General features: G+C 33.3%; 4 protein-coding genes across 6 annotated transcripts in view; 1 reads left to right on the forward strand and 3 right to left on the reverse strand.

Annotated features, from left to right (window-relative positions):
* Positions 1–1649: 1649 nt before the first annotated feature.
* LOC105197074 (ADP-ribosylation factor-like protein 6-interacting protein 1) lies at positions 1650–5473 on the reverse strand. The gene is made up of 5 exons (XM_011163293.3): positions 5114–5473; positions 4813–4946; positions 3752–3989; positions 2935–3019; positions 1650–2852 (listed from the first exon to the last, which is right to left on the reverse strand). Exons 1-5 carry the CDS (start codon positions 5138–5140, stop codon positions 2752–2754), a joined length of 585 nt encoding a protein of 194 aa, XP_011161595.1. The 5' UTR covers positions 5141–5473; the 3' UTR covers positions 1650–2751.
* Positions 5474–5530: 57 nt separating this feature from the next.
* On the forward strand, positions 5531–7667 carry LOC105197073 (ubiquitin-conjugating enzyme E2 S). The gene is made up of 5 exons (XM_011163292.3): positions 5531–5802; positions 6009–6150; positions 6670–6860; positions 6934–7062; positions 7145–7667. The coding sequence occupies exons 1-5, from the start codon at positions 5779–5781 to the stop codon at positions 7295–7297; spliced, it is 639 nt and encodes a 212-aa protein (XP_011161594.1). The 5' UTR covers positions 5531–5778; the 3' UTR covers positions 7298–7667.
* A 225-nt stretch (positions 7668–7892) lies between these two features.
* On the reverse strand, positions 7893–11061 carry LOC105197072 (THO complex subunit 4). The gene is made up of 5 exons (XM_011163291.3): positions 10707–11061; positions 9954–10091; positions 9378–9525; positions 9038–9178; positions 7893–8781 (listed from the first exon to the last, which is right to left on the reverse strand). The coding sequence occupies exons 1-5, from the start codon at positions 10923–10925 to the stop codon at positions 8666–8668; spliced, it is 762 nt and encodes a 253-aa protein (XP_011161593.1). The 5' UTR covers positions 10926–11061; the 3' UTR covers positions 7893–8665.
* Positions 11062–11811: 750 nt separating this feature from the next.
* LOC105197069 (antifreeze protein Maxi) overlaps positions 11812–18268 on the reverse strand; it is a 65420-nt gene continuing 58963 nt past the window's right edge. For 2 of the 3 annotated variants that reach the window (XM_026137120.2, XM_026137121.2), the window contains 3 exons: positions 16847–17062; positions 12857–13164; positions 11812–12692 (listed from right to left, as the gene is read on the reverse strand). In XM_026137120.2, the coding sequence (XP_025992905.1) occupies positions 12040–12692; positions 12857–13118 (915 nt within the window). In that variant the 5' untranslated portion in view covers positions 13119–13164; positions 16847–17062 and the 3' untranslated portion in view covers positions 11812–12039. The remainder of the gene's footprint in view (positions 12693–12856; positions 13165–16846; positions 17063–18268) is intronic. The other variant, XM_011163287.3, reaches the window with a different exon arrangement.

An 18268-nucleotide genomic window follows, 5' to 3' on the forward strand; every position in this document is an offset into this window, starting at 1 on the left:
CGATCCCTTCGCACCCTCGTCCACTTTGTGTATCCGTCCTTCACGTTTTTTTTCCTCTTTTTTTCGTTTTACAAACGCGCGAGAACAACCCCTCGAGGTAGTTGCTGACAGTGACCATTCTGTTTTAGACCCGTTGAAATGTTGATTTAAAGCGGCAATCGAGCTGCTTGTAAGGTTCTCTGCGATAAGCGATGATTTACATAACTGAAACATGTATGATACTTATCTGGGTTAACGAAGGATATTTCTGAGAAATAGACGAGTCTCTCGAACAAATAAGAAACGGATAAATAACGACTTGAGAGATGATTCGACCATCGTGAAAAGTATCGTAGAAGTATTATTCGACAATTCATTTCGTGTGCCCTTTATAAATTCGTCCTCCATAAATTTCCATTATATATTTTCTGAATAAAAGAAAAATTCCTTTTATTCTCGTCCTAGTAGAACATAAATCAAGTATCAGGAATGACTGTTATATCTAACAATTGTGAGATAAAATAATCGCGATTAGGAGGAATCAACTATTACTAAAAATTACAAATGTTTTATAAAATTATAAAATTGTCAACAAAAATCAATTTTATAAATTATGAAATCCGTAAAGATGCATAAAAAATATTTATATAATATATATTAATATAGTTTGTAAGATTTTTACGCATATTTACATCTTGTACACGCTTTAGATTTGTTTGTATCAATGTAGATTAATTTTAATCTCAATTTAACTTATTTTCTATCTTCTATCAAAATTACAATTAATCTACATTAATACAAACGAGCCTTAATTTATTAACTCTTTATTAATATTACGATTAATACTTACCGACATTAATATTTATCGATCCTTAATGTGTAACAATATTTCTCTCGTTACCATTTACGCATACTTCTTATTTTTTACAATATGTCGCGAAGACATACTTCATCAGACGACTTCATTACGGTTGTAAAAAGTTGTATAAATCTCTCGCACGCTCACATCACACAATTCATCAAAGAAATATGTACAACTTGTCAATTATTGATGCATTGCATAAGTTAACCTATATATAAAAATTATAAAAAATTAGTAATATTTTATAGTTGCTACAGATTGATTTATAAAAGCTGTAGTGTTACTCATAAATATTTAAAATACTTATATAAGGCTTGTTTTTTTTACGTTGGAGAAAAAAAAGATAAACTGTGCGGGTTCAATTTTATGATTGGAAAGAACAAAACTATATTCAATTCTAAAGATTCAAACAAAAAATTTAAAATAATTAACAAACAAAAATACATTCAATAATATTTAATATATATTTTTATATTTTTTCTAAAAAAATAAATGTAAATATATATTTTAAACCTATATGTTGTAAAACTGTTAAGATATTAACTGTTAAGATTGTTAATCATTTATTTCTATTAAAAATATTTAATTGCTCAAATTTGGATCTTATTATCCTATCCTATTTTAAAATTTATTTTTTGTTACATATACATTTGTATCTATCAAAAATTTCACTCATTCAATGATACTATTGTACATTAATAAATATTTAGAAATTTATAGTTTTTTATTGATAGTTTATATAATCAATAGTAATTATTGATTATATTATACGTCAGAAATAAAAATTATGGCAAAGATAAAAAAGTAGTTGCTAGGTTACTGTGTTTATTCTTTTAATAATGAGTTATAAATATTATTGATCATTTTAACATAATTAGATTTACAATAAAGAGAAATCATCACGAAAGGCACATCAAAGTTACATGTTTTGTAATATTTAAAATTGATTATGTAAAAGGGACAACATGAGAGTAAATACTTTTCAATGTTCAGAACAATTTCCTCTCTCGCGCTTTATTTGATATTTGAATTGTCGAGCCTGCTTACAGGATGAAGAATTTAGCGCGAAAGAAAAAGGAAGATCATATGTCTGCCCTAGTGTTCAAAGATGGTCGAGCTCCAAATGTACGCATACAAACGTACATTGCGTACTTCTTGTGTATATGTCCCCTCTATCATTTTATAGTAAGCCGCATACCAACCACTACTGGCATTTTGGCTACGATCCATTTGACGCTACAAACACTTGGAAGCCAATCTTTGATTGGCCAATAATAAAATTGTTTGTAACATTCTTTGTTCTAATTGATCAATCAAATGCTTCGAAGTATTTGTAGTGTCGAGAAAATCGTACCCTTTAACATCGATTTCCAAACGGCGTCATTTTTTAACTTGATGTTGACTTTTTTTTTTAAAAAGACTTACGTATACAAAACAAATGTAATTTAATATATTTTATTTTGCACAGAAATTATAGTAACAATCTAAAACTATGCAAATATAATTCTAAATAAAATAGTTTAAATTAAGATTGATGAAAAATGAAACAGTTTCATTAACTCTTGAAAGTGACGTAATACTACGGCAGACTTATGATTATTAAGTTATACTTATGTAAGTTATACAAAATCACATCGACAAATACAATATTAAATATCACTTGATAAAGTTATATCTGTTTTCGTAGTAGACTATACATTATACTAATCTTTTATATCATCAAAAGCGGAAAACTTTGACTACAATGTTCTTACAACGAAATTTATGCGCAAATACACACGCGTGTTACATGAATATACATGTAAAATCGTACAGCGTAGTATTATGAAGAAATTTATATCGAGAGAGCATATGGATTAAATGTAAGTACGAAGAGTTTTGGTGAACATGAGATACATACGAAACAACAATTATGATAAATGACGGCGAATTAAGTGATCATATACATATTTCACGCCCCAACGCGCTCGTCCTTTATGTCTGAATCCTGGCGTGAGAAGGACTGCAATCACTAAAAAATAAATTACAGTTATCGTAACCATACATTAGATACAGAGGATAATGCATTCTATATAATAGGTAATATTTGTTACCTATGACATAAAGCAAAAGCAAATTGTTGACCGTGTTACCGATCCATGCGAAGAGCACGAGAAAGACAATTGTTGCGCTGTAATACTGTGACAAGAATAAAAAAATATTACATAATTTTCTATTTGTGAAACGTAGAAATTAAATCTTTATGATAAGATGGTACAATTTTTTGTGAATTCTTAATATATATTTTTATTTTTTAAACACAAAATATAATTAAACATTTAAACCCTAGTGTAATTAGAAAGTTTACAATCTGAATTAGTTAACACATATATATAAATAAAGAAATTATTATTGATGTGATCAAAGTCGCGATTTATTTTATTCTAAAGAAGTATTAAAAAATGTACCGCAATAAATATAATTCTGAATATAACACTTTGCATTATTAATATTTCTCATAAATAAGTCATTCTTTTAACATCTGCATTTTGTAATAACAGAAGAGAAATGAATAAAAAAGGAAATATTATTACTGAACATTGTTCGATTGTATTATACCTTCAAACAAAAAGAGAAAAGCTTTCTATACAACTTTTACAGAGTGAGACTAAAAGCAAACAATTGTTGACATCATACAATGGAATCAGAATTACCAAACTTGAATCTCAAAAATTTCTTGTTCAAAATTATATCATATTTGAAACTGTACTACTTTAGCCTATATAAAGTATCCAATAAACATTGGGCAAAAAAGATTATTTCATTAATAAACATCAGATTCAGTAAATTTTGAAATAATCTTACAGGAAAAAGACATGCAATTAATCTCTTTTAAGAAGTCACATAGTTTTTTGAAAGAAATTCACTTACAAGATTAGGGCGATCGTTCCGATATTTCGAGATGGAAGCCCATGCACCTTGCACTTGCAATATGGTGGCAGAGAGATTTTGACAAATCTCAATCAATTTCTTCTCTTTTTGTCCAGTCCAACTTTGTGCGTTGCACAAGATTGAAGTTAAAATTGGTACAAAGTAATCGACGAGAGCGAATACCAATAGGCATAAAGATATCATCGTTAGCAAGGCTGGTTCTAAAATCCATATAGCACTAAAACAGAAGATACATTGTTGTTTTACACATATACTTATTTTCCAACAAGTTTATATCTAACAGGAGATCTTGGTCAAATATCTTTATAATTCAACTTGTTTTTAATCAATTCAGAAGTAATTTTCTTAAATAAATTTTAAAATAATAATATTAGGATGAATGTAATTTAAATATTAATATTTAACAAATATATCTTAATTTATATAAGGACATATCAAAATTCTAAAATCTACTTGAAGCTCATTTGGGTCTATTTAAGAGAATCTGAAAACAAATTACTGTCATTTTTTATTAAAAAATATCTTTCAACTGGCTTTATCAAAAAGTTCTAAATTCTTATACTTAATATTAATCTGCTTAAAATGTTTCTTTGGTTATTATCTTATCTTTTTTTGTTATTACCTTATTTTTTGTTATTATCTTGAAATCACTCTTTGTCCTCTTCATTTTGATACATATTTTAATTGTGTAAAAAAAGTTTTGTAAGTCTATAAAATCAATTCAAAGATATTTTCTGATAAAAAAATATCAATAATATACTAAGATCCCTTTAAGACTTATTAAAACCTTAAAGAATTAACCACAAAACAGAATTTTCTTAAATCTAGTCTTCTGTTTTTCTCTTCTAATTTTTAATTGCTAAAAACCTGTATGCTTTGAAATATTTTTATCAAGGAAAAATCAATTTAAAATTGAATAAAAAATTTACAATAGGAAAAATATTCAATGGTTAAATTTAATTCATACCTGGAATATGCACATGCATACAGGCATGTAAGTGGTAAAAATAGTTTTTATTTTTAAAATTGACTTCATTTACCAGAATATCACTGTGACAAGTCCGACAATCAGGCCGGGATGCCAGCTACGTTCCCACAAGAGGATAGAATTCAAAGGCAGAATTATCTCCCGCCAGCACTCCATCTTCCGCTTCAGCTGCTTCATGTGTTTTTCCTGAGATAACATTGCATTTATCAGCCAACGAAATCAAGTCTCGCTCTGTCATTGATTTTTTACTACGCTACAGAAGCGCGTGTCATATAGCGGGGACGAGTTTTCTATCTGTCAGCCGGTTCCAAGTTCAAATTTAACGAAAGAACGACGAGCCGTGCCGCACTCACCTTCTCGACCGTCCCGTCATCCGTCATCGTGTGAAGATTTGTGAGAAAAGCGGCGTTTCAATTCAGCTTTATAGCGGCGAAGGGGAAGATGTACGACACGCGTAGGAGTCAATGGCAACACAGAGGAGAGTCTCGCTCCACTGGAGTACTTATTCCGTGTGCAATTCCGTCGTTTATCCACCACGTACCGTCATTTCGAGCCGCGAGCCGCGACAACACGATCTCGTCGAAAGGTGATAGCCGGGTATCGGTCGGCTCAGGGATCGGCGACGCTGCCGAGTCGTTCGCGCTTTGGAGTTAAAAAAAAAACACGCACACAAATCGAACCGGAGAACACGGACGCCCGTACTACGGGTGGTGGCGGCAGCGGCAGCGGCGGCGACGGTGGCGGTGGCGGCGATGGTGGTGGTGGTGGTGGTGGTGGTAGGTGGTAGCGATGACACGGAGGGAAAGAAGAGGAAGGATCGACTTTTGGCTTCGAGAGTACGACACGAACCTGGCACGCGATTGGCTGTCAGTTCAAAATGTTGGTTATTGCAGGCGATGCCGTGCTGATGTTGTGACGTTAAGCGTTTTCCTACGCCGTGCGCCGGGAAGCTGGAAAAATCGCGTAGCTGCGCCGCGAGGCCTGGCCTGGAGATCGCGCCTCGAGTTTTCGGCGAATTATGGCTGCTGCCGCCGTGAGCTCGGTGAGTATCCGCTAACGGTCGGCTGTCGCAGAGCGAAAATGCGTCTCGTCCGTCGCGGCGTCCCGCCGCCGCTGCCGCCCGCTGCCGTCGCGGCCGTAGCAGCAACGCCTTCTTGTTTACGTTTTTCCGTGCGCTCCGAAACGCGCATCTAAAATCCCCGCAGAGACCTCGATCGCACGTAAAAATGGGCACGCGATTTTTTGCAGAATGTGGAAAATCTGTCGCCGCAGATCATCCGCCGGGTGGCCAAAGAGATGGCAGAGCTGATCGCACAAACACCCGAGGGTATTCGTGTCATTTTGAACGAGGCCGACGTCACCGATATACAGGCCGTTATCGAGGGCCCAGGTAAGATCGGTTGTCTCTCTCTTTCTCTCTCTCGCTTGGCCGCTCGCTTTCACGCTCCTCGGCCGTGTCGATGAGACCGATTTACCTGCGAGCAAAATATCCTTTATCGACCATACATTTAACGTTACCTAACCTAATCTGGACTATCGTCCTAACCCCAACACCGCTTCGTTCCAACTCGTATGTGCCTGTGTGTGAGCGTTAAGGCGGTTCTACACAGAATAAATGTAGTCGAAAGTAGATGTATGCCAACGAGCCCTAATTTCCCCTACATGCTCTCCATTTCTATCAATATAAATTAATTTTGATCTTGGTATTCTTCTTATTCTAGAAATTAAAAGAAAGATGAATTGAGATCAAAGCTAATCTTCATTGGTAAAAATAAAAATGCAATGCACACCTTACCATTTGCAACTATATTAATACTTATTGTAAAATGATTCTTATTGTTTCCCCATATAAACTAATCCTTGTTAGTTAAAATAATGTAACATTGATATCTATATTTTTTTTCAATAGCGGGGACTCCATATGCCGGTGGTTACTTTAGAGTGAAATTAGTTCTTGGAAAAGACTTTCCACAAGGACCACCAAAAGCTTACTTCCTCACAAAGATTTTTCACCCTAATGTAGCGAAAAATGGCGAAATATGTGTTAATACTTTAAAGAAAGATTGGAAACCGGATCTTGGAATACAACATATCTTATTGGTAAGTGATTACCAAAATATACGATTATAATCGCGTTTGCTTATTCTTACGTTTCTATTTTTATATCTTTTAGACTGTAAAATGTCTGCTGATAGTGCCAAATCCGGAATCCGCTTTAAACGAGGAAGCTGGCAAATTGCTTTTAGAAAGTCACGACGAGTATGCGGAGCGAGCGAAAATGATCACAGAGATACACGCACAGGTAACGTACAGACCTTATCCCAATTGAAGCTTTTCTTGGTTTTTTTTTCTTAATTTTTATGAATGATTAATTTGTCTTTTAGGGAGGTGGGAAAGGTAGCAAAGCTGGTCTGGAGAGTTGCGCTTCTTCGGAAACTGGAGGACCTCTTCCAAAGAAGCATGCAAGTGACAAGAAGCTAACAGCAGAAAAGAAAAAAATGTTAAAAGATAAGAAGAGAACGCTGAAGAGATTATAAGGAAAATTAATATTATTTATCTGTCTTTTGTAATTTAAAATACTGGTATGATAATGTTGCCTCGTATTGTATACAATTATTATTGCATAGTAAAATTTTATTATCTAAACTTGACTGATCTTATTATTAAGTATGTAGAGAATTTAATATGTCTAGTTACGCAAAAATAAGAAAAAAAAAATAAAGATGGAAAATTGGATCTATCTTGCGTGGAAGATTAGTACAATTCTGTAGTGATCTGTACAATCATAGGCTGAATTCTAGAAATCTTAATCTCTATACTGTCTATTAGCAAATATTTTTACATATGTACAGAATGATACGATGTGATTACTTAAGTAAAATAAAGAAAATGTCTTCTATGTGCAAAGCATCTTTTATATCAATCTTATTCAATAAGTATTGCACTCTGTTTGATTTCAGGTACTCTATACATGTTTAAATTTTATTTTTTATTTTAAGTATATTTAAGTTTAGCTTCGGATGTATTTTTCTAAAAAGAGATATGGGATAAAGTAATGGGGCTGAAAGGGTAACTAAGTTCTCACAGTATTAGGAGATTTTTCTCTTTGGTTTGGATAATACAAAATCTTTCTTTCAAGAATAGCTTTTTATTGAGAGAATCTGTCGATAGTTTTTCTTCAGTCTTGCACCACTTGATTGCTATTCGTACGCTGCATGATCAAGAATGTATACATGTTCTTACAAAGTCCATCACTGTGCATTAAAGTATATCATTAATATCCGACTAGATAACAGTACGTCACAGCCTTAGTCCATTATTAACCATGCGCTACGCATAGTGATATAATGCTTATATTTATGCTAAAAAAGTAATGCACTGGATACACGCAAGTTACAAAAGTATTATGTATCATCAATTATACTCTAAGAATCCCGCAGAAAAATTAGCCTAAAAATGGGTATTGCAAATAAATTTCCTGATACCCAATATAGCATTTGGAATAATCAGATTGTGAGGGCCAGAAGCACATTCTGTACTTTGATAAACAACAACTTTTCGAGATGTATCTCATTGTATTTTTCATCTGGTGAGCACACACGCACGGTAATACATACAAATTCATACAGTCTTTACAATCATAGGTATGTTCTTTTTTCAATTTTTGTGTATCACTGTGTCATAAAAAAAATCTATGAACCTCTACATATAATGTTCGGGAAAATTTTGTAAAATTTGCTGATCCCAATTTTCGAGAAAGAATCGTCAAAAATAAAAACTAAATTTTCTTACCATCTAAATTTTAATATATAAGTATTTATAATTGTATACTTCATGAAAGAAAGAGCAACAATATGTATTGTGTTAGATTAAACAAAATCTGAATATAGCAGAGTTTTGTGATGTTACTTGACTTCCTTCACATAAGCTTCGAGTTCTGCATCCAATTCCTCAGCTGTAGGTGTTTTTGTCACTTGTCGAGTGCCTCCTCTGCCTCCGCGCCGACCACCACTTCCACGACCTTGAATTGGATCAAATTACGCTATCACACATTGAAAAACTAACAAAAAAATGGAAAAAATTGAAACTAACAAAGAATTGTTAAATATAGTTTGTGTAACAACTTAACTACGGCTCGTACAAAATATATAACTGTGTAAAAAACACACAGTTATATATTTTATTACACATCGCTCGATTTTGCTATTGGTTTGCATAAATTATAACAAAAATACATTAATCTGATCATTAAATATTGAATTATATTAATAAATTACCTCTAATAGATCCTGTACCACGATTTCCTCTAAAGCGTGTCTGAGGTCTTTGTGTATAATTAACACTGCTAAGTCTCGGACCACCACGGACAGAAGTGACTGGTAATTCAGATGTAGCTACTTGTATGTTCATTTCACGACCTGTTGACATAAACATTAGACACATGCAAAATATTTATATATATGCAAATTGTGTAGTAATAATTTTTATTTGTTATAAACATTCCAAAGACTTGACTAATAATATTGATACTTATAGGTAACTTAAGTACAAGCAAAATTGCATAACTAGAAAAGCACATTCACAAATAGACACAATAGTGCAAATTTAAATACATACCATCTAGTGGTACTCCATGATACTGTTTCATTGCTTTGATAGCATCTGCCCGTCTTTCAAATATAACATCAGCAGAGCCTAAAGATCGACCCGATCTATCATAATGTACTGCTGCTGATTTTAAAGGTCCAAACTCACTGAATAATTCCTAAAAGATATTATTACAGTCAGTACTCTATATCAAACCTTTTTATATAGAAAAGTTCTAATTAAAATAACAAATCTACATAACATTAAGAATTATGATAATTGAAAAAATATAGATCTCTTTTTATGAGAATTCATATATAAATGTATGAGAGTATGTATGCATTTAGTTTTGATATCATCTAATAGTTTATAAATAAATTAAATTTGTTTTACTTGTATTAACAAACTGAATCTATGATAGTATTAATTTAATCAACATCAAACATTTCAATTACATTACATATTACTGTTTAAAAATGACTGTTAAGAAATCCTTGTACAGAAGGTTAAAAATTTAAAAAAAGAAATAATTCTATAACAATTCAATTTTAAATCATGTGCTCAACATATTAAATAAAAGTTATTTTATATATAATATTTGAATACCTGTATATCTGAATCTGATACACCAAAATCAAGATTTGACACCAAAAGTTTAGTTGTTCCTGCATTGCCTATTGCACCACGACCAACTTTTTTTACACCATCAAACATGTCATGTTTCCAAGCACTGTTTACATCGCCCTATATAATAAAATATAAATTATTAACTTGTTGGGAAAGCATTGTATTCATCAAACAAAATCTTGTTTTTTTGTCAATATTCTTCAATAATATAACATTTTATTGTCGGACCTATCAAAAAAAAGCTTTTTTCTTTCATTATGTTGCAAGTTACATAAACTATACCTTATATAGACGTAGCTTTATCTCACTTAGCTGTATATTTTTATTAAAAATTACAATATATGTGGAACTAAGTAGAAAGCTTTTTAGTTACTCTATTTATTGAAAATAGCAATAAATATGTACACAATAAAGGGAAAAAAAAGAAGATGAAAGAAAAGGAAAAGCTGAACATTACTATTGTTAATAGTTACCTATACCATCTTTCAAGTAAACGGTCATATAGGTAAGTACTTGGGAATTACTCTGGCTCATAACGTACGCATATATGTACACACACACATACAGAGAAACACACAGCAGATTCTGGTTTGAATATTGAATAGCACGCGGATGAGAACGCGCGCGCGCGCACTCGATACGCACACGAACGCAACACACAAAATGGAACAAAGTCGTACGCTATGAAAAATCTCAAAGATCGAAGGTTCGGTGACGAGTTCGATGTCTTACCCTCGTGTACGGTAGAGAACTGCGTGCAATACCACCGCGGCTGCGTCCTCGCATGACGCCACCGCTGGGTCTCTGTGGTCTGCGTGCTCCTCGACGGGGTGAACTGCCGGCGCCTCTACCGCGTCTACCACCGCCACCGCCGCTGCCACGCGCCCTGGACCCTTTGGTCTGTTTGATAATGTCGTCCAGGCTCATTTCAATCTTATCCACCATCTTCATTTGTGCGGTTTACGATGGAACGTAATGGCTTCACGAGAGAAATACCGACGTAAATCAACCTCTCTCACTGGCGACTTTCGTGATGATGGCGGTAGAACGAAGACGAACCCGAAACAGCGCCGCAGAGCAATCTGGGTATTCCGAGTACTGCTGGGTATTGCTTCGATTATGAAAATCATGAGGGAAAACTTCATGGATAAATGTATCGTGCGCCATGAACTAGAGGTACTCTACCATGAACGCATTACTACCGCCTCTTACGACACAATAAGGAACTATGGATATTCATAATCGATTCTCATTTCAAGACCGTCTATAAATTAAGACATTAATACAGTTCTTTGATTTGTTGATGACATCTCAAGATAATACGTAAGACAATTTTAAATATAAGAATAAACTATAAATACCGACCTAATGCATTCAAATAACGCTTTCGAGTATAGTGAATTTTAATCCAATCCGAGTCGGATTAATGACGTCATAAGCTCTGTTTTAAGTTCTGATTGGACGATTCCAGCATATGGCGTCATTACTCTGATTCGAAGCGGGTAGATGATCACACGTATTACTGGTATAATTTTCTTAAATATTTCATATTTTTAGGTTAGCAACAGAACTTTCCAATTTATGCCTTCTCATTGTTGAAGTCTTAAGAAACCGAGCAAAATCTGCGCTAACATTCTGCTGATATAAAATGTCAATAGGTTCACAAGATGTAAACAAAACGTAACTTCAGATGAGATCAGTAACATTTTATTGACTGGGTATTTATTAAGAAAAAATGAACGTTTAATTTGTTAGAAAAGCTTTAGCAAAAATCGAGATAAAAATAGAATTAAATATTCTTCAAGAGGGAAAGAGAATCAATAATACATATACAGAGTTCAGAATGGCAACAATATTTTATTGTGCAGTCTAGCACTTGAACACAGTGATGGATAATCGCTGAGTCTCACATAATAGAAAAGAAAAAAGATGGCTTGAGGGCCATTGCGCGCTATATGGGCAAGTATACTCCTTGCAAAAGGAGTAAGCACGAGCGCTGTTGTGTCTCCTCTCTTTCTCTTTCTTTCTGTTTTCCTTCTATTTCACTCTCTCTTTCTCTCCTTTCTTAAAGGTGATAACTCTTAAATTCGTAAGCTTCTACAGGCAGGGCGTTCACTAGACTATACTCGACTTCAGCTTCATGCAAAGAGGCTGGGTGGTCAGCCGCTGCAGCTGCAGCTGCAGTATCAGCCGCATGCGCAGCCGCGGCTGCGGCATTGTTCTGTGCGGTTTGAGCAGCGTCAGCGGCTTTCAGCGCTGCGGATTGCGTCGTCTGGAAGTCCAAGCGTGCTGCCGCAAGTTGTTCGTCGATCGTTTCGGCACGTACTTTAGCTTGGCCTACCATCGTCGTTTGCGCTGCCTGCTGAGCTGCGGCTTCGGATGCCGCTTGAGAAGCATGTTGAGCAGTTGCTTGCGCTGCATTCAATGCCGTGGTGATCACCTGCACTTGGTGCATTGCCTGTTGCGCTGAATTTCTCGCGGCTGTGGCCGCTCGTGTAGCCTGTTGCAATTGTCGCTGTTCACTGGCCACCGCAAGATGCGCGTCCCTCGACTGCTGTTCTAGGCCCAACACGATAATCTGCTTGCCAGCCAAGGCTGCAGCGGCTGTCGCCGCGGATTGCGCTGCCGCTTGAGCTAAAGTGTTTTTGGCTACGTATGCTGCCTGTCCAGCGGCCGCTGGTTGCCGATTCAATTGTGTACGTGCCTGATTAGCGGCTCCTACAATCAAAATACAAATATATCTACAGTAAAAAAGAAACTCGTTTATTTCCTTTTATGCATCTATTATTCGTACCGTTCTCTTTCATTACTTGTTATAGTTTTTATCGAGAGAAGACAAAGAGTCATTAATCAATTATTTAAGCACAAGAAACGTATTTAACCTGTAGCTATATTGGCTAACGGTCCACCCACGCTGTAACCAGGCTGAAGATGACTCTGACGATGACCAGTCGCAGCGACTGCTATGACCGGCGCAGCTTCAACATAACGAGTATTCGAGTCGATCAACGCAGGTTCATCGTGACTTGCGTACTCTGCAAACTCATAACCATCAATTTCTTGATCGTGAATCTGCTTCTTGGATTTAGTTTTGGCGCAGTACGTGAGAGTCACGCAAGCCAAAAATATCAACAGAATCTTCATGTTGAAACGTTGAATTTTAGCCGTGGCTATTGAATATCTGTAAAAACTAAAAAAAAAACAAAGTTAAAATTCATCTTCTTGAAAAAAAAATGTAATGCACTGCACAGTTATTCAATTTTATTTACTATTGCAGTTGTTTAATTTAACATCAGAGTTTTTTTTAATTAGCATATAATAAATGAATTCCACTTGCAACGCGGCATTTTCTACGTACATACAACAAGCATTACAAGCAATTAAAGGTTTTATATTGTTTTGTTTTACAAAATTTCTTTGGTGTTACGACTATGAAAAGTAAAAGTAGAACTTTGATTTAAATTGTATTTGTCACAACACAGTAGACATGCCGGACAATTCTCCGACAATACTTTTTTCTCGCGGGTCCAACACAACTATCTCTTTTATCTCACCGACTACGCGGGGGTGAACGTATCGTATTCGATCGACCGTGAAATCGAGTCACGTTTCGATTACATAAAATATTACGGGATATCACGTATAAAAGGAACCAGTATCAATAGATCCGATTTCAAATCAGCCAAGCGCACTACGAAAAAGTACGTGCAAATAAAATTTTGCATTATGGATTCACACACGTGTGCCCTCTAAATCTCGTAGAGTAAAATGCCAGTCTAAAAAAAGGAAAATTGAGCTTAAGTAATTATTCGAGGGATTTGCCATTCTAATAAGAGTGAAAAATCACTCCTATAGAAGTGATTCAGTCCTATAAAAATGAATTTTGATTTTACAGTACCAATTATACCCTATTATACAGTACCAAAGCACTTGAGTAATTGTAGAAGTTCAATTTTCACTTTACAAAATTTAGAGAGCATATTTTTATTTAATAAAAGGTAAAAAATTCTTTGACAGAAATTTTTTCAGAGAAACTTTCTTCTTCAAAAAAATTACTGTATTATATCAAAAAACTGTGGAAATCTCAAAAGTGCGACAGCGCGTTTCAAGTATTATTTCTAATGGTTTCATAATTGGTTTTTCTTTGCTAGGCTCTTTTCTTTCAGAACAAGAATTTCTTCCGAGTCTTGTCAACGACGTGCATGACTGCACGATGAGCTTGATTGATTGCTTCGAATCGATTCAGGCATGAAAAAAGAGAAGACCACTGTCGCGACAATGATACGGTATTCAGTGTTGTATAATAATTGAACGTGCTGAATGGATCGAACAATCGGAGAAAGCGACATGTAAAAACTATGACGCAACCGCAAAAGTGATCGCTACATCGATATGATAATTCACTCTGTAAATATGAGTTTTTAAAAATATTTCGCCACGTATTAAATTAATAAGTAGACTATTAGATCGATACGCGAATAACACAAGAGCTAAAAAAAGTGCCATTTTTCGATCAAAGCGGATTTTGATACTCAATAATATTTTTATACCAATTGATTATTAAATATATTTTTTCCTGGCTGAGATTATATCTTTCGCAATAAGTTTTTCTACTTGTAGACTCATTAAGTCTAACAATCAAATTACTTTGAGGTATTTCTAGTTTACGATTGCGTTCTAATTGTAAGTCCGGCAACCGTATTAGCACGCAATTTATAGAACTGAAGAATGTATTTAATATAATTGATATAAAAATGTTTAAAGCACCAAGATCCATTTCGATCACAAAATGACACTTCTTAACTCTTGTAGTATTAAATTAACTTATGATCTTTGCTTAGTACACCCTCCACCTCCCTAAAAACCTGCAAAAATCCGCTTTATCACAGAGTGATTTTGTTATAATATAATTAAGCAGCTGTAATAAAAATAGCACATTGATATCACTTTGTTCGTACACCACTATGACTTCGTCGCGATATCACTGTGACTTTTTTGCTATGGAGCTAATCTCATAAAAGCTTTGGATTTATCCGTGACCGTAATCGTAAAGATAAAACAGAAAAAATAATCTTTTCATCTTGATTCCTTTTTGAATTGATACATTGACCAAGACTGATTTGTTTGAATTAGCATGTATGACGTGCATTTGCTATCGGCAAAAATCGAATTCGTATTATACTGATATGCACATGCTTGCGTGACGCACACCGCCTTTCAAAGTGTCGCAACTATACATCGTGCGATCGCTTAAAATTGAAAATCCGGTTTCGTTTCGCTCTGAAAGCGCTCGTGTACGTCACTCGTATCGTAAGATTTATCTCAAATGAGACCCGAGTTACCGATGCAAATATAAATCATAACAGATTTTTAGATGGAGCTACGTATGACTATCACAAAAATTTAAATTTACACTAATTATATAGTTTAAAGTTGAGCTTAAACAATGTATTTATGATAAACATAGGTATACGTATATAAAATAAACTTTATAAAATATTAAATTATTATTCATCTATTTTCTATATTTCCGATTAACTTTAAAGAAATAGCAGTAAAATATAATTCGGATTTATAATAATAAATATAATTAAGTTGTAATAATTTAACAAATTTTAAAAAAATATTAAATATGTCACAAAAATCAAAAGAATTAAGTTATATGCAATTAAGTTGATAGAAAAGTTTCATTCAGTGATCTAGAAATTATGTACACAAACGTATTTGCGTATATGTATGTCAATGCTATCACTTTTAATGTTGTCCTTGTAGCAAAGTATTTTTTTTTATATCCTAGTTACATGTATTGCAAAGGTATTTTGATGACGACATAATTTAAACTAAAAATCAATGTACATGATTGCACAATCGAGCATGTAAAGTTTCGAGTATAACAGGATGTTAATTCTTGTTTCTAAATTAATTATTCTCTGTCTTTTTCTTTTTTTTACTGCCTCTCACACGCAAACACGCACGCGCGCGCACACACACACACACACACACAGAGAGAGAGAGAGAGAGAGAGAGAGAGAGAGAGAGAGAGAGAGAGAGGAGGGAGAGAGAAAAGAGATAAATATTAATTACACATTCTATATTCATCCATTTTTTTAAATTAAATTATTTCAAAAATACAAAATTGATTTCTATATAATTTATATAATAATTTATATAAACGGTAAAAAATTATGTATATGTTATGAATAACGAAATTAATAGAATAAATTGTATTGTATTTGAACTTATTAATGGTAGCTAAAAGCATAGTTTTCTACATGTCTACATTGTGTAAGAAAAATATTTATTTTTGTTTAAGATTCAACAAATTTATAGAAAATATTAACCATGTTAGCAAATTCAGAAGAATATTAACAGATTAATACTAGCAAAACTTTTTATAACTTTAGATTGTGTCAAATACGTCACAAAAATATTTTTATCAAAATTTAAAATATTATGTTAAAATCTGTTATAATTTTTTCGAATCGAATTAAAGACGGAACATAATTTACGTGAAGAAGATAAAAAGAATTTTCATACAGATAATTAAAATGTCTATATGTTAATGCGCAAAATATATTATAATTGTCTGTAATAAACAATCTGTATAGATATTTCCATTATGCTAGAAAGTATAACAAAGTATTTTCTTGATGAAAAATAAGGAATTTAAACCTTTATTAAAAAATAATTATTATTTGTTATGTTTAAAAATTAAAATTGGATTATATTGATTTTGGACAATATACCTTCCGTCTTTTTTAAAGTATCTTTACACCGACATTTATTTCGAATCTTACATTATTTCCGAGCAAATGGTAAACACAAGAGAAATTTTTTGAGTGGCATTAGTAGTAAAGAATTTCTATACTTACTATATTATACTCGATAACCGTGCCAGTTAGTTAAGTGCTTAGTGAATAGAAGCTGTCCTTGCTTGAAGGAGTCGAGAACTGATTCCAGTTACTCGTTCATCGGAGCTCTTATAGTCCTGTCTGGTCCAGCTAATCTATTGCCACGGAAGGGATTGCAGACGTTCAAAATAGCGCCCTGCCAATATTCTTTTCCGCCTGTTATGTTTCATTCTCCCTCTGTTTACATACATACACATATATATAATATGTATCATCGCATATACATACACATATGCATTATGTGTGTTACTAGAATCTATAATAAATTAATTGGATAGAAATATTTGATGCAGCTCTGTTTTATCTGAAATGCATGCAGCAAAACGCTGCGTGCATTATAAAAGACTTAATTGATAGATCTTTAAATATATTGAAATTATTTAAATAAAACAATTTAAAAAACAGAGATAATTTTAAGCTCCTATTTTTTTCCGTTCCCCAAGATACGAGAGTTATTTAAAAAATAAGGTCCAATTTCTTATAAAACATAAACCATGTTTCGGACCTTACTTTCTGAATAATCCTCGTACATATTTACATACTCAATTCATTATAATCTATAAAAATATCACAAATTGTATATTGTATTTTCCCCGAAAAATTTATTAATATTCGGCCTTTTTTCTACAATTATAGAACATTATAGTATTTAATTGTAGAGAATAGATTGCGTGATTAAATATCGATTTCTATCTGCGCTTTTCCTTGTGGGATTAAGGAAATGTTGATTACATAAGAGTATAAAAAGGTATCAAATCGTACAGACTTTTCTTATCGTTTCATTTAAAAATATAGGACAAATACATGATCGTATTTTACCAAAAATACATACGATTTTTAACATATTTTATAATTATATTTAATTATTTTTTAATCATTCATTTATTATACATGTATGTATAGTCGTGAGCTAAAAGGTTGCAACACATTTTCTTTGATGGTAGATAGTTTGATGCTTAATTGGTTGGATCCACAGGTAAGAACCAATGACGTTCGCTGTTTGATGAGCAAGTCTACATTTCAAAAACAATCGAAGAAAATGTGTTGCAACCTTTTAGCTCACGACTATACAAGAGGATTTAAAAAACCGCGAAATATACTATATCTAACTTCACATAATATCATCAAATATATCGAAAAAAGCACTAATCAGTTATCAATTATCGTCATCAAATCAAAACATATAGTGCGAATTTAAAAGATTCATTATGACATTTTGACGAGTACGACGTGCATGTAGTCATCATAATGAATATTTTCTATGTTATTTACATCAGTGAGTGCAAATTATATAATTAATTATTGTCATTTTATCATTAAACAATTGACATTTCTATTCTAACCAAAATGCCATTTTTCAGTCGTACTGATATTCACAATATC

This window comes from Solenopsis invicta, chromosome 10 (assembly GCF_016802725.1).
Source record: "Solenopsis invicta isolate M01_SB chromosome 10, UNIL_Sinv_3.0, whole genome shotgun sequence".
Classification (NCBI taxonomy): domain Eukaryota; kingdom Metazoa; phylum Arthropoda; class Insecta; order Hymenoptera; family Formicidae; genus Solenopsis; species Solenopsis invicta.